Here is a 16809-nt window from a genome sequence, read left to right on the forward strand (position 1 = left end):
AACCCTTAAGATTTTGGGTCTCGAAGCGTCTACCTTCGGCTTTAGTGGTTACATTTTGGTAACAGTGGCAATCGTTCGGGGCTCCCTTATTTAACAGTTACTTGGGTCATTTCAGACACCTGTACGGAAAAATGAAGCCGAAGGGAAAAGAGGACTCTCCGTTTGAGAAATGAGGAGAGAATGCCAGGGAGATTCTTCTCAGCCCCACGAGGTTACGATCTCACACCGCGCGTTAGCGAGTAACGGAAGGGTAAAGGGATATGGAGTTGACAGGAAGTGACATCTTACGAAATAGATATACAAAATTTAATCCCTTTGGTTTAAAATGCATCTTCAGTGATACAGTGAAAAACAACAAACAAGACAAAAATTAATTTCATAACACAAAATAGAAAATAGTCATGACCCGTGTCCCATGGTATCTTATCTTAGAAAACCAGCAATTTAATTTAGTTCACATACTTCATTAGGACAGTTTAACGTAAAAATGCAACTACAAGTCCTACTTACACAAATGACCTACTCTAGCTCCCTGAACCTGGATACCCGTGATTGTACTTGTTATAAAATTACACTCTTTAGTACATTTATATATTTCAACACGTGTACAAATTGTTCCCCTGCCAGAGTAATACAGTCTCATGCACTCATGAGTGCTTTCCAGAATGGTCTGCAGCACACAAGGTGCTCGAAGCCTGAAGGCTCTGGAACACGATGAACTAGAAATCACTTCGCGTAACAGGAAGATGAGGAAGGACTCCATTTGGGGTCGTATCACCGAGGCCACGATAATCGCAGCATGTGTTAGGATTGCTGCGTGTTCACTCTCGCGGGGACACACGACTGAGAACGGCATACGCAACAGACGGGAAATGCGCTGGCGTTCTTCCTTTACTTCGTTCGTTAGGGCAGAAATCCGAATAACCAACCGCATTCTCAAGAGCAAACAGAATCTCTGCTGTTTGGGCAGGTTTTGCCGTGCTCTGGGATGACTGCTGTTGGCGAGGACGCAGACGAGGCGTTTTGGTGAGTTCCACCAAGCACAGGACTCGGTCTGCTTGGTAGACGTTACCAAAAATAACTTAACCTTTCGTTTAGGGAAAGTCTGCAAGGTAGACCTTGTTGCATCTCTACGCTGTATGTACAGACACCGTATTTATATATTATCTATTTGTATAAGACACGTATATACACATTTACAGACACAGGCCTTCAAAAACGTATTGCACTTATATACAATGCAGTGTTAGCTTAACTGATTCACACTGTCACCCATTTAGGTTCTTCATGAGAAAGGCAGGTGATATGTTCAAGAAAGTTGCACGGGGAGATTTCAGGAACATGCCCTACTTGAGTAAACATTTTCTGGAGGCGGAGAGGCTGAGGGAGAAAGGGCGCACCCCCCCCCCTTGGGGCGCCGCTCCCCCCTACCCTGAGGCAGTCGGTCACGCTGAGCTCGGGCAAGGGCACAGCACCCTGAAAGCCAAGCCCGCTGCCTTTTCTGACTTGCACTGGTGAGCAGGCCCACTAACATTGAAGAGACAAATATTCCAGTATTTTTATATAAATAATGTAGCAGATATTCTAAAGGTTCCCAGAGAGTCTATTAAATCTTGGAATAAAGGTTTCACTTTTAATCCTAAGTATCTATATCAGAAAATTCAAACATGATGGCATATGGATTCCTCGGCTGCCTGAAAAACGCCAGTGCGGCGTGTTGAACGCTATCTACCAGCCAAACGCAACGCCGTCTCCAACTCGAAAGGAGTCCCTTCCACCGGCATCCGTCCACGCCTGCTATGCACCTGCTTCCGGTGGGTAAGACCTACGTGAGACCTTCATGAACTCGCTGGGGGGGGGGGGGGGGCGGCGGTGTGCCCTTAGATCTCAGTGAGGGTGAGTTTGTACGACCCCCCCACTTCCTCGATCTGCAGCTGGAAGGTGTCTTCATTGGAGTAATGCTTCACGATGTTGTCGTCCATGTTCACCAGAATCCTGGAAGACAGCGAGACCCTTGTGCTCATCCCTGCCCGACTGCGAGCCAGATCCGGTTTCCCAGTCAGCGCTGCCGCTCACTGGCTGCAGCACAGGAGGTGCGTCATTTACAAAACCTCCCTAAGCCTCGATCCCCTCATCTGTGGAACGGGGGTAACCACGGTGCCTACCTTGAGGGGCTCAAGTAAAGCGCTTATAACAGTGCGGGAACCGAGGGAAAACAAACCGCGCCGGCCTCTTCCCTGTTACCACTTCAGCACGTGGTCACGACTCGATACGCAGGAGCCCTCACAACACACGAACCACGTCTGCGGGAGCAGCACCGCGCCGGGCCGGCTTCCCAAGGCGCATCGGTAAAATTAACCTACGGGATCTGGAGCCACGGCTCCCTGACAAGTCATCTTCCCTGGCAACAGATCCTCAAACTTTAACCGAACTGCTAGTAAGTCCAACGCTCCCTGGTAGGCCCATCGAGAAAGTTCCAATTAGGATCTGCCTTAGAATTAAGCCACACTCGGCTCACCCGTGTCAAACAGCACAGACGCTCAAGTGAAACGGGACTAAAAATGTTCATTTCTGGACGAGGCAGCAACGTCCAGTGACTGAAAACATGATCCAGGACAGAATACAGAAGGAGCAGAGACTGAGCCGGAACCAGAGCCTTGGCACTGACCTCTGCCCGACTGTGGCCGCGGCTCAGGCTCTCTGCACCTCAGCTGCCTTGCGTGTGAACTCCTGACTTACTGAACATCACACCAGCTCAGAGGGCAGTGTGGGAACTTAGCATGCGAAGTGCCCGATCGGGTGCCTGCCTCACGATGAGGGCTCAGTAAACGGGGTAGCGACCGTGGTTACCCTTCCTAAATCTCGACCTGGGCTCTGGGATCTGGAGCCATTTCACTGCTGCCAAGCAAGGCAAGAGCACATAAAAATTTTGCTTGGAAAAAAAGATCCACAAAGTTGTCTCAGAAAGGTAGATCAATTTCGTGTGGATAACTTAAGAAAAAATACATCCTCGCATTCACGTCTGTACAACTCTTTCTAGACTGGGCACAAACGCACGTGAATAGCGTTCATGTGACGCGAGACTGATATTGTTTAGAGGGAGGAGAAATGCCAGTTAATGCTTACCCTTTTTTACATTTCTTGAATATTTTCCCAATCTTGTCATGGGGCACATCATACTTGTCTGAGATCTAAAAGAACCAAGAAAAATAATGATAAAATGCTAATCTCATGGCTTTAAAACACAAATTATAAATACTGTGCCCAGTCACTCAGCTTTCTGTCTTTCAAAAATGCACGTGCAAAGACATACACGACACCACGCATATCCCCGGGGGGGGGGGCGTCACCTGCCTTTGGAGGGGCTGCAATCAGGTGCCTGTCACTTCCCCCCAGTTTGCTGAAGTCCCTAAGTGTCCCGTATGGTCATCCTTTTAGAAAATGAACACTTTATAGAGAGCTTTAGGTTTATAAACAATTGAGCAGAAAGCACACAGCTGCACACCCACCAGACCCTGGGTGCCACCATCTCACATCCCTGCGGGGCTTTCGTCGTCCGTGAGGAGCCAACATCACTCCAGCATCATAACTAGCATCCACAGTTCCCATTAGGTTCACACTCTACGGCTTTTGAGAAGCGTGTAAGGGCACGTAGCCACACCGTCACGAGTATTCTGATCAAGTGTAGAAATCAACACAAGTGACAGTCCTCATCAGCAGAGACCCTCCCTTGGAGTACCACGGGATGCGGTGACGACTGACGAGCGTCCGGCACAAAGCAGGAGTTCGCTTCCAGAAGGAAACAAACATTTCAGTGTCCCACAGCCCACAGGAAACGTCCAAGTCCCTGATCACAAGCCAGGAAGGGCGCCTCGGCCAGATCTACCGGAGGCCTCTCCAGGGAGAACACAGACTTTCACAAAACCATCAGGGCTCCGGCCACTGTGGCTGCAGCCGCTGGGGTGGGGCCCTCTGCCCCTCCCAGGCCCCAGCTCCCCCACCCCCCTTGCTACCATCGGCGAGGGTCCACACGGAGCAGGGAAATCAGTACAGGGTCAAGTCTGCAGGCTTCCTACGAGCGCCCAGAGGCTATCTTGAGAGAGAGAGGATGAATTAATCCAAGGATGAGCTGACTCCGTCTAGGCCAAATGCTTTATTCAGAATTGTGCAGACCACCCCTAAACTGGGGCCACAGCTGACCTTCCATACGAAGAGCAGAACTCAAGGCGGCACGAAGAAAGGCCAGAAGGCCAGCCTTGGGACCGCTGTCGGGCTCACAAAACACCCCTTTCAGCCCACATCCAAGCTCTCGTACAAACAGATCCACTTCCTTTTGTTTTAAAAGAATGATCAATGTTTATCTTTCAATTTTTTAAATGATTTTTTTTAAAGTTTATTTATTTTGAGAGAGTGAGAGAGCGAATGCACGAGCAAGGGAGGGGCGGAGAGAGAGGGAGGGAAAGAGGGAGAGAGAGAATCCCAAGCAGGCTCCGCACTGCAAGCGCAGAGCCTAATGCAGGCCTCGAACTCGCAAGCCGTGAGATGGTGACCTGAGCCGAAGTTGGACGCTTAACCGACTGAGCCACCCGGGCGCCCCAAACAAATCCACCTCTTTTCTGTATCACTGGCTAGTAATTCCTCGGGTGTTTGTGGAACATCCATTAGGAAACACTGACAAATCCTCTACGGGCTACAAGCAAGTTGTATCTGCACCGTAAAGTCTCAACCATTCTCGTTTCTTCTCTCTCCATAATTAGGAGTTTGCGTGGTTCTAAATGAGGAAGGGTTACCAGAAGACAAGGTAAGAAAGGGTAACCGAGGAGAAATCGCAGGAAGCTGAAAAACAACACAGAGCAGAGGCTAACGGTGGCACTGGCTGTGGTGGGGGAAGGCAATATGCTGGGAGATGCCTCTGAGCTCAGGGACCCCGAGAGACCGTGGTTCCCCCAGTCCTCGTCCCTGTACCCCACCACTTTCTTTTTCTTCACTGCATTTATCAGTGCCTGGAAAATTACTTCTTAGTTTCTTTGCCCATTTAAAAACATTTTCTTTTTTTTATTTTGAGAGAGAGAGAGAGGGCACACGTGAGCCAGGGAGAGGGGCAGAGGGAGGGAGAGAGAATCTTCAGCAGGCTCCACACTAAGGGCTCAATCCCATGATCCTGGGGTGATGACCTGGGCCGAAATCAAGAGTCAGACGCTCAACCTGCCGAGCCACCCAGGCGTTCCTTCTTTGCCTATTTTATTGTCCCCACCTTCCTACCTAACACCCAAACTCCATTTGGCAATGTGTCACTTACTCTTGTAACTCGAGAAGCCAGAACACTATCTGGCATAAAGCAGATGCTTAACAAATATTGTTCATTGAATTGAACGCACCGCAGCTGTCCGCAGAACCAGAGGAAACAGGTTTCTAGCCCAGTTACGCACATGCTCTGAGCTCAAAGATGCCTATGACCTACAGGGGGCTGATAAATATCAGGATACAGTGTAGATTCCTTGTATTTTGTCCTGGAGCAAAGCCAAAATGGGCTCCTTCTCAGGCCACCTCTTGCTGAAGTCCCAGAATGCTCGGCTGGGGTAACTTTATTCACTGCTGAGGTCTTGTGAGAAAGACTTATGGTCATCACTGGCTACATGTCTACATTTTCAAAAATAGGCTTTGGGTAAGGACTTGACATAAGCTCCGTCGTTCCCCAGGATCGGGTGTTTCGAAGGCCGACCAAGGAGCCACTGTTTTTATGTATGAAATTTTCCAAGATCTCTATTTGATTAAAAATAATTTTTGTCAGTGTCTAAATGGTTTGTTAAACAGCAATCTGCTTTTAACCAAGTATATAACAAACTACGACACGGATCAGGGTGCCCGGGTGGCTCAGTCGGTTGAGTCTGTCTTTGGCTCAGGTCACGATCTCACAGTTAGTGTGAGTCCCCCATCAGGCTCCATGCTGATGGTGTGGAGGCTGCTTCGAATTCTCTCTCTTCCCCGCCCTCTCTCTACTCCTTCTCCCACTTGCACTCTCTCAAAATAACTAAACCCAAAAAAAGAGTAGAATGTTTAAGAAAACAAACGAACAAGCAAAAACTACTGCACGGACCATCGCAAAAGCACTCAATTCAGGGGGCGCCTGGGTAGCTCGGTCGGTTGAGCATCCGATTTCAGCTCAGGTCATGACCTCACGGTGCGTGAGTTCGAGCCCTTGCATCAGGCTTGCCGCTGACAGTGCAGAGCCTGCTTGGGTCCTCTGTCCCCCTCTCTCTCTGCTCCGCCCCCAAATATATAAAACATTAAAAAAAAAAAAACCCAAAGACAAAAGCACTCAATTCAGTTCAGTAGACATCACTCAGAGGTTACCGTCTGCCAACTAGTCTGCTGGGTGAGACCCTGTGAGACCCAGCGGGGATGGCCCGGCAGATGACTCAGGGCCACGTGTGGCTGGATGAAACGTGTGCCACACAGCACAGGCTGCAGAGATTTCAGTATAACAGAGAATCTGGAAGGTCTGATAAAATTTGTTTCAGAGAAAACTTCTACTTAAGCGGGTTTTACTTTCGAAAGAGGGCTTCCAAGTTTCCACTACTTACGGCCTCCATCAAGCCTTTCAAAGACGGAGTCTTAAGCATCAGGGCATCAAAGACTTCCTCTGACTCCTTCCGCACATACAGCAGCACTAATTCCCAGCCAGGAGTACAGCGGGGGGGGGGGGGGGGGGGGGAAGAGAAAGGACGCGGTTACTCATATGAGCAAAATAAGAGACTCTGGAATAAAAATAAATAAAAATAAAAAGAGACATCTGCATCAGGAACAGTAAACATGAACCAAAGTCAACTCCATCTTGAGGAACGTGGCTCTCAGCTTCTTGGAACTCTGCTAGAAGCCCAAGCTTCAAGCCAAGAGCTGGCCTGACGGAAGAATGCTCGAGAAAGTCAAGCCAGACAGGGTTGGTTTGAGCAATTCATGCTTTTGACAGAGTCAGAATTCACTTCTAACTGAAAGCTCCCACAAGAAATGTGAACCAACGCACCTCTCTTTGGTTCTTCCACCCGAGTCAGCTTAGCAGGAGTTGGAATGGCAAAGTCATCCTCTGATCCGTACGGACCCCTTTTCAAGTTAGACCTGCAGGCAATCCAAACGAGGCAATCAGTGATGCCGACTGAAAACATCGCTTGTGGGAACAAAGGAGAGATTTAGGGTACATTACCGAAGTTTAGATTTAACATGACCTTGGTTCTTTACCTGGTCCAGCTTCCTCAGTCTGTGGATGAAAACCTGAGGCCCAAGGGAAGACAGTGACTGAACCAGCTCACACAACTTAATGGCAGAGCTGGGACTACACTCAGGTCACCTGCCAGACACCCTCCATCGCTCTCACACTAGATCAAGCTGCCTTCGCAGGAACGCAGGGCTTCTTTTCAGGAAACATTTTATGGAGGAGGTAGAACCTGAGATACGTACATCAAGGTGCTAACAGAGGAGAGAACACGTCAACCAAGGGGGGAAGTGTAGCCACAGAGCCGGGCTGGCTAAGATACGATGCTCTGCAGGAAGACAAATCCAGAAGGCTGGACTCTACTATGGAATACCTTGATCATCTGGCTATAAGGAACTTCCGACTTAATGCTGCAGGCATTTAGGAAACCTTTCAAAGGTTCGTTGAGACGAGAATGCTGTACTCAACGCGTGTGTGTGGTGGAGACTGGAGGGGACTCCAGGACCCGCAGCAGAACCTGGGAGAGGACCCTGGAGACCATCACAGCATAAAATCCCAAAGGGTCAGAATACAGTAGTGTCTGTGCAAAGAAAGAGGGGAAGGAGACACCGCTGAGGACTGAGTGGTTCCAAGGCTCAGTCACAGGGTGCAAGTTCTATGCTGTGAGGGAGGTCAGTGGGGGCGAGCGGGGAAACAGTCCCATAACTGGAAGTGAAGAAAGAGAGTGCTTGGCTTTGAGCAGAACGACACTTCAGGCGCAGGAATTGGGCCTTAAAATACTCAGCGTGTCCGTCTCAGTTGCCGGCACATCCCAGACCTCCCCTGAGAGCACGTGCAGGCTCTGAGCACACGAGGAGTTAGAGGCAGTGGAGGACTGGCCTTCAGAGAAAAAGGCTCCATAGGCAACGTGGGTCTGAAGGGGGAGCCCGGAAGAGGGGACCGGCCCCTCAACACGGTAGAGCGCTGAGGAGGGGGTCTGGGGGCGTGGGCAGTCAGGGCCCGAGCGGACCAAGGAGGGCGCCCGTGTGCTGGGGGAGGCGGGTGACAGCAATGGCGCGAGAGTCAGGAGCACACCCAGGGCCGGGCTCCCTCTGGAGAAGGAGCAGGTTCTCAAGCTGGGAAGGGAAAACACAAGCACCTGGAAGACATCATGCCTGAAGGTGAGGAAGGCGCTCCAGGAGCTGGGGAGAGGGTCACGTCAGGGGACCCAGGGGCAGCTTGAAGGGGTCCGCCGACCTACTGCGACAATGTGAGCAAGTAAATGACGTGCGACTTGTTGAATAAAGTTGGAAACCAGGAGCCCGTACCGATATAAAGAAAAAAATGAATAAGTTCGAAGTCCGATGAGGAATGAGATCTTTAAAAGCCACAAAGCACCTCCCCACAAACCACTGATTACAAAATAGCTTCGCGGGGGAGAAGCCTGGCAGACACGGCCTTGATCCAGCGATCTGAGTGAACAGCACGAGCAGGGGGTAACACAGAAATTATGCCACCTGACAGGACGCACAGAGGATGCACCATTATGTCTGGGAAATTCCTGCCAAGGTGCAGAGTCATCTGAATCTAATCATGAGAAAACAACGAACAAACCCAAACTGAAGGACATTCTAAGCAACGGGTTTCTAATCTTCAGAAGTAGTGGGTCAGGAAAGTCAAGGAGAGACTGGACTGTCTGAGGCTGAAGGAGACAACTGAATACACGGGGTCGGAATCGGATCCTTTTTTGCTATAAAGGACATTATTGGAACAACCGGCAAAACTCAAATGAGGAACGAGGACTGGCTGGGACTAGTGTCTTGTTAATATCCCGACTCTGTTGTTATGTGGGAGACTGTCCTCGTTTGCAAGAAATACACATGTATTTAGGAATGGTGGGTCACTGAGTTTGCAAAGGACTCAGGAAAAAATTAGTTCTTTGTATTATACTTGCAATTTTTCTGTAAGTTTGAGATTGTTTACAGATAAAAAGAACCTGTTAAACAAAACAGGGCGCCTGGCTGGCTCAGTGGGTTAAGCATCCAACTTTGGCTCAGGTCATGATCTCGAGGTTTGTGAGTTCGAGCCCCGCAGCGCAGAGCCCGCTCTGGATCCCCGTCCCCCACCCTTTGTCCCTCCCCTGCTCATGCTCTCTCTCCCGCTCTCAAAAATAAACAAACATTTAAACAAAATAAAACAAAACAGAAGCCTTACCCTTCACCCTCCAGTTCTTCTGAGGCCAGAGGAAGGACCTAAAACCAAAAAAATAGACAGCTTTTCAAGTATATGCTCAAAGTATTTCAGTCCGTTAAGTGACTTATTCCTAAAACGAAAATAATTTTGAATTTGACCAACCTCGTACACCACCCTTTAGCCTTATTTTTCAATTACCAGATTCTTACAGGTATCTGGAACTCCTCTAAGCCAGCGGCTGGGAAACCATGGCCCACGAGCCAAGTCTGGCCCAGTGCCTGTTTATATAAATAAAGTATGTAGTGGCAAACAGCCACACTCAGTCACTGGCACGTTGTTTATGGCTGCTTCGGCACTACAACAGCAGAGCTGAACAGTCACATCAGACACTGTGTAACCCCAAAAGCCTGCAATATTTACTATTTGAGCCTTTACAGAGAAAGTTGGCTGACCCCCTGCTCACCAGAAGTTTCTCATTAGAAACTGGATACACTGGCAATGCCCCCCACCCCCACCCCAGAACTCTAAATAAAGTCACGAGCCCAGAGAAATCTGGGCGCCAAGCGCAGGGCAGGGTCTCTTCTGCATACTTTTTTGAGCTCTGCACAGAAAGCAGGCTCCACTCTATGCAAGCTGTTATCTCTACGAAGCTTCTGCTCAAAGCAGGGTGTGGCTAGTTTCACATTAGTTGCCAAGATCCGGCGATCCATGTGCCAACTGCAATTCAGTAACCAAAACCACGGAAAGAGCCTTTGGGCGTTCTTTCTGCCCTTAGGGCCTCTACCCTAGGGACTCCTCTGGCTTTTCCCTCCTGCCCAGAACCACACGAGTTAAATCCACAAGATCACAGACTCAGACTTCAAATTATGTTACTGTTCCAGCATCTTTAAATGAACAAAGATACAAATACGCAGGTACAGAGTGAAGCTGACGCTGACAGGCTTGGTCCTGCATTTCTGTCAACAGTGCTTACACACACTTCCCAACTGAATGTTCCAGACAGCTGACCCGTAACACTGGTCAAACCTCGCTAAATTTTGGCCTCTGTGTACAACAACGCCAAAGACCTTCTCTGTGTCGAGTCTTAGTTCCTCACAACCGCCCCGGGATCCGGGATCCTGGTTACTTACGTGAGTTCCCCGCTGAAGGTTGGCAAAGTGCACATCGGGAATGAAAAGGACAGGCTGAGTGTCCAGATCAACAAAGGGTTTGAAAACCGTGATATCCATTCGTTTGTGAGAGGGAAGCAGTGGCACTTTGACGTCGGAAACTGAAAAAGAAAAAAAAAACGCGGACACCCTGGTCAACAGCTTATATACACAGACTAGATACAGGCCACAGAGCACTTTGCTCAGATTTAAGAAACTTAAACTGCAGCACTATATAAGGTACAGGTCACGTTGCCTAAACAAAGAAGAAAAGCATGGTTTATGTGAAGAAATATGTTGCTTGTATTTATACTACAATCAATTGAACGTCTTACCAAAATCAGAGAAAAGCCTATTTTTAAATATAGACAGACACATAAAGAAAATTTGAAGCAGCATGTTTAATTTCTGTCTGAAAGGCTAAAGCGTCAAACTGCATACACATAACTCAGAAGTAATTTCACCTTAGCTATCCTGATTAAACAGCTGACATTCTAACAGCAATGCACTCTGGTCTTTCAGAGCCCACCACACCTTTAGACCTCCAACTTGACCTCAGAACTTAACCTTAGAGAAGCTCAAAATAAGTATGACTGTCTAGGTTTTTTATTTATTAAATTGTAGACTCCGTTTTCCCCTGTCATCTGCTCTGCAGTGCTCGGTGATGAGCTCTCCTGGGCGTCTGTATGTGGATGCCGGTCGGGGGGCCTGACCAATGTGCTACAGGGCAAATGTCTGCTGAGCCAGACAGACTGTTCAGAGACCAGGTGCTAGCGGCCCACATACTGCCGATGGAACACTACTGCCACAGAGCAGCATTTTCTTCCCCTTGTAGTTGAGAGATACAGGATTTTGTGAATATGAACACTGGTTACATGGAAGGAAGGAAGGAAGGAAGGAAGGAAGGAAGGGAGGAAGGAAGGGAGGGAGAAGGAAGGGAGGGAGGGAGGAGGAAGGGAAGGAGGAAGGAAGGAAGGGAGGAAGGAAGAAAGGGAGGGAGGAAGGAATGAAGGAAAGAAGGAAGGGAGGGAGGAAAGGAGAAAGGGAGGGAGAAAGGGAGGGAGGGAGAGAGGAAGGGAGGGAGGGAGAGAGGAAGGGAAGGAGGGAGGAAGAAAGGGAGGGAGGGAGGGAGAAAGGGAGGGAGGGAGGGAGAAAGGGAGGGAGGGAGGGAGAAAGGGAGGGAGGGAGGAGGAAGGGAAGGAGGAAGGAAGGAAGGAAGGGAAGGAGGAAGGAAGAAAGGGAGGGAGAAAGGGAGGGAGGGAGAGAGGGAGGAAGGGAGGGAGGAGGAAGGGAGGGAGGAGGAAGGGAGGGAGGAGGAAGGGAGGGAGGAGGAAGGGAAGGAGGAAGGGAGGGAGGGAGGAAGGAAGACAGAAAGACAGAAAGAAAGACAGAAAGAAAGAAAGAAAGAAAGACTGAAAGCAAGCAAGCCTTTCCAGTGAAATGTCCAAACAGGAGCCCTACAGATTCTATAATGTTAGAATACTGTATATAGGAAAACGACACTCATTCAGGAGTAAGACGTCCTGAATTCTCAAGGGCATTAGTGTTATTCTTCAAAATCTAGACAAGTCCCAATTTTATCATCAGCTATCCAGATAGAATATGTGTTATTTTTCAGGACTGGAATCAGCAACCCGAACTAAAACTAACAGCCAAAACAGCCTGAACTCTGGAAAAACTCAAGAACCCTTTCCTGTAGTTCTGCAAGAAAATCCCTTAGTTCGGCCATTCGGCTGGTTTTGTAACTGGTAAAGGAAGCAATGCTACCACTTCCCAGTACTAAGTATCCATGATTATATGTTCTGCTTGAAAACACAGTGGCCATTCTGAATGCAAAAGGTCTGAAACACTTGGCGGAAACATTTCTACTTACAGGCATTCAACTGGGAGCTGGGGTCAGTACACTTGCCTTTTCTTTTGCTTTGCTTTCGTTCTTCATCCCTGATTTTCCTTTCAGCTCCCTATAGGTCAAGAGAAGACAAGGCACGATTCTTTATCTGATCCTCTTTAAAATATTGAACCCTAATCTGACTAATGGGGAAAAAAAAATCTCTGGAGATGAACGCTATTACTTATTATATTCATGGAGCTTATAGCAGTTTCCTCTAAAAAGCCTGTTCTTAAAACTATGTGTAACTATGTGAAACCATGGGGAAACAACATTTACTTAAAAAACCAATAAACAAAGCAAAATCCCCTCCACAATGCATGTGGTCAGGTTAAATGAAAAGCTGAGAAAATCTGCTAATGTACCACATTGCCTTCAAGAACATCAGAGACTGTTCCCATTGTCTGGCAGACAAGCTGACCCCTGCTTCGAGTGTACGTCCCTACGTGGGCAATGACATCACCGAAAGCTGGGATCCTGTCCAAGGACCTGGCGTCAACCGAATGACAGATCTGACCGCTGTAACTCACAAGCGCAAGGATTTAACTAGAAATCTGCATCATCACTTAAAAGAGAAAAAGTGGACTCCTCGTCCTATAGAGGGAGCATACGTACACGACGTATATCGATTACACGAACGGCGGTGCCATGCAGTTGAACCCGCAAAAATACAAAACCGTGTTACTAACAAACATGACCTGAAATTAAGCAAGTCAGTATAATAAAAAACATAACTACTAATTAATCATTTGACTTCATCTGGTAGCATTTATTTCTGGGTGGCATAGGTTTCTTTACCAAGTCACCCAGTTAAATATGAACAAGTAGCTTATTTTTCTGAAAATAAATTCCCTGACAGCAAAGAGAGCCAATAAAAATCATCCCACGGATCTTGGCACTATTATATAATAAAACCACGTTTAAAAAACCAAACACAAACCCCCTCCTGACTCTTCTAGAAGGTGTTAATATACTAACATGTTGGTAAACACACAACCTGCTTTTCGAAACATTGCCATGTGACGCTGATCCTTCGAGAAGCACCACCTTCTCGACATGGCACACAGGTAAATAAGTCTGCTCTCCCCGCACCGTTGTACAGAGTTGGTCTGTGTCTCTCTCGGTCCCTTCCAACAGTTTAACAATAGCTCCATTCTGATGATAAATTACACTTCCCAAAAGGTGGTTTTAAAACAGTAGGACGGCTCCTCCCATAGTTATCAGATACCTCCATAAAGAATACGGGACTTCTGGGGCGCCTGGGTGGCTCAGTCGGTTGAGTGTCCGACTTCAGCTTGGGTCATGATCTCACAGTCTGTGGGTTCGAGCCCCACGTCAGGCTCTGTGCTGACAGCTCAGAGCCTGGAGCCTGTTTTGGATTCTGTGTCTCCCTCTCTCTCTCTCTCAGCCTGCTCGTGCTCTGTCTCTACCTCTCAAAAATAAACAAACGTAAAGAAAAAACTAAAAAAAAAAAAAAAAAAAAGAATACGGGACTTCCCCTTCCGCTCAAGGTGGGTGCCTCACAGATCATTTACCCTCCACCCTGAACAGAAAAAAGATGGCTGCACACCGCAAGGATTTTCAAGGCCTGGGCTACCAGGCAACAAAGAGCAGGGCTCCCTGAAATGGGAAACCAGCAAGACGAGCCCTCCAGGTGCGGACTGCCTTCACAACTCCCAGGCTGCAGCACAGGGAGGGGCGTCCCACAGGTGAGCCCTGTCTAGGTTCCCTGGCTCGAGACAGAGTTGAAAATCCAGACAGATCAAGGAAGCAGGACAAAGTAGCAAAGGGGAAAGAGTTACCCCAGGAAGGACCCCAGAGATCTGTGGAGGGTCCCCTCAAGTAGTCAGCAGAGTACTGAGATAAACGGGTATAATTATGAAAGTTACCCAAGGGTGGAAGGAAAGCCCTCAGTAAAGACGAGAAAACAGTGCCCGAAACTCACTGAAAATAGTGCCTGTTCCCACCAGTCAGACTGGAGAAACTTAAAATTCACAGGGTAGTGGGTAGAACAGTCAGCAAATAATTAGCTGACAGTGAGCACTGTTTCTGACCCACCTCTCAAATCGTAATGGTGAGACCTGCAGGGGATCAAAATGTTTCCAAGTAACTTTACCTGCTCTCAGGACAAAGCTTGAGAAGATTCAGAGGATTACAAAACCATGCAGCACCTGACAAGATAAAACTCACAACGTCTAGTGTCCAGTGAGATGGCCAGGCACATAAAGAAGCAGGGAAACGTGACCATCTGAGGAGGACAGCAAACCACTGAAAGCACCCAAAATGGACACAGAATTCGGGCAAGGACATTAACATGGTTACTATAACTGCATTCCATATGTCCAAAAAGTCAGTGAAAAAACAACATATTGAGATATGAAAGATCTAAAACAGATCCAAACTGATCTTCCAGAGACGGTAACTACAACATCTTGAGATGAAAAACACACTGGATGGGATTGGGAGCAGGTCAGACAAGGCAAAGGCAAAGAGTGATGAACTTTACTTAGGACATTAGCACAGAAACTATCCAAAACGAATCAGAGACAGAAAGGCATTCTAGAAAATGAAAAGAGCACGAGTGAGCTGTGGGACTTTAAGCAGCCGTACACGTACATGTGCAACTGGCATTCTCAAAGAAGGACACAAGAACAAACATATCTGAAGAAACAATGGCTGGAAATTTTTTCAAATAGGATGAAGACTATAAACACACAGATCCAAGAAGCTCAACAAACTCGAAGTACAAGAAATGTAAAGAAACACATCAAATTGTTCAAAACCAGTAAGAAGAGAAAAATCTAAAAAGGGTCACAGAAAAATAGACACATTGAACAAAGATACCGATGAGAGCAGATTTCTCATTAGAAATGTAAGCCTGACAACAACAGAGTCATGTCTTTCAAGCACTGAAGGAAAAAGCAGGCAACCAGAATTTTATACCCAGCAAAAGGAGCTTTCAAGATCAGAGGTGAGGGGCGCCCGCATGGCTCAGTTGGTTAAGCACCTGACTTCAGTTCAGGTCACAGACTCACAATTTGTGAGCTCAAGCCCCACTTCAGGCTTTGCGCTGACAGTGTGGAGCCTGCGTGGGATTCTCTCTCTCTGCCCCTAGCTCACTCATGCCCTCTGTCTCTCTCAAAAAATAAAAACCAGAGGTGAAACACTTCTCATACATACGAAAGCTGGAAGGTTCATCACAGACTCTGCAAGAAATGTTAAAGGAAGTCCTATGGCATTACAGAAAACCATTTAAGTTCACGCTGTTTCACTCTCTCACACAACAACTGAAGAGACTGATCTTGGGCAATCACCTCCAGCCATGACCTAAAAAGTTGATGTATGACATCTGTTCCTGGTTACAGCTACGGTGGGTATCACTCTGATGAAGAAAACTATCTGTAGGAAATAAATGTCAATGATGTTTTTCTCTATACGGATAAACTACAGATACACACACACACACACACACACACACACACACACACACACACACAAGCTTGTAGAAAGAGGAGCTGCCAAATTTTCAAGGGTCAGAGATCCAATTCCTGTTCCTGTTTTGTCTGAAAAGCTGCTAAATCACTGCTGCTTCTGAAATAAGAGAAAATCCCATTCATCAAACCAGTTGAGCAATTCATAATAAAGTACTAAGAAAACCTTCTTCTTAGGAGAGAAAACCAATGCAAGTACCTCTGCAGGATACGAAAAGAGGTCTTATTTCCTGTTTCTTACTGCAGATGTAGACCAGATTCATAGAATGTGAGAGTTTTAAGAACCAGCAGAGAAAAATGAATTCACAGGCACCAAATAATAGGTGAGTAAAATCTTAGAAAGGCGGGAATCAAGGAGGCAGGTGGGATATTCCACGGAGAAGAGGCAGCACGAGACAATGCAGAACAGCACAAGTGGGTGCCTGGGTGGCTCAGTCAGTTGAGGGTCTGACTCTAGCTCAGGTCATGATCTCACGGTTCATGAGTTTGAGCCCCACACTGGGCTCTCTGCTGTCCGCTCGAAGCCTGCTTTGGATCCTCTCTCCCCTCCTCTCTCTGACCCTCCCTGTTTGTGCTCTCTCAAAAATAAATAAAACATGCAAAAGAAAAAACAGCAGAAGCAATTACGACCGCAAGGGGCAACAGCAGTTACAACAAGATACACAAGAATCAAGGTGTGAGGTCATAGAGGAGTTTCATGTGGTTGAAAGATTCAAGGACTTCAAAAATGAACACACAGCAATGCGTATTTTCTTCCCGTGCAGGATTTTATAGCAACCCTGAGCTCTGAGGTAGAATCTGGGGATGAAAGCCGTGTGTAAATCACCTGCCACGTCCCTTAGATACCTCGCAATTAAATGACACTTCCTACCACTGCTATGTGCCATGAGGGAGGCAAAG

At 47.6% G+C, this 16809-nt stretch overlaps 1 protein-coding gene across 5 annotated transcripts in view; it reads right to left on the reverse strand.

Moving 5' to 3' along the window:
• Positions 1-292: 292 nt before the first annotated feature.
• GRHL1 (grainyhead like transcription factor 1) overlaps positions 293-16809 on the reverse strand; it is a 56972-nt gene continuing 40455 nt past the window's right edge. For 4 of the 5 annotated variants that reach the window (XM_053201256.1, XM_027077865.2, XM_053201255.1 and 1 more), the window contains 7 exons: positions 12404-12491; positions 10513-10652; positions 9404-9441; positions 7025-7116; positions 6585-6670; positions 3127-3191; positions 293-1995 (listed from right to left, as the gene is read on the reverse strand). In XM_053201256.1, the coding sequence (XP_053057231.1) occupies positions 1881-1995; positions 3127-3191; positions 6585-6670; positions 7025-7116; positions 9404-9441; positions 10513-10652; positions 12404-12491 (624 nt within the window). In that variant the 3' untranslated portion in view covers positions 293-1880. The remainder of the gene's footprint in view (positions 1996-3126; positions 3192-6584; positions 6671-7024; positions 7117-9403; positions 9442-10512; positions 10653-12403; positions 12492-16809) is intronic. The other variant, XM_027077866.2, reaches the window with a different exon arrangement.

The sequence above is a fragment of the Acinonyx jubatus genome, chromosome A3 (genome assembly GCF_027475565.1).
Source record: "Acinonyx jubatus isolate Ajub_Pintada_27869175 chromosome A3, VMU_Ajub_asm_v1.0, whole genome shotgun sequence".
NCBI lineage: Eukaryota > Metazoa > Chordata > Mammalia > Carnivora > Felidae > Acinonyx > Acinonyx jubatus.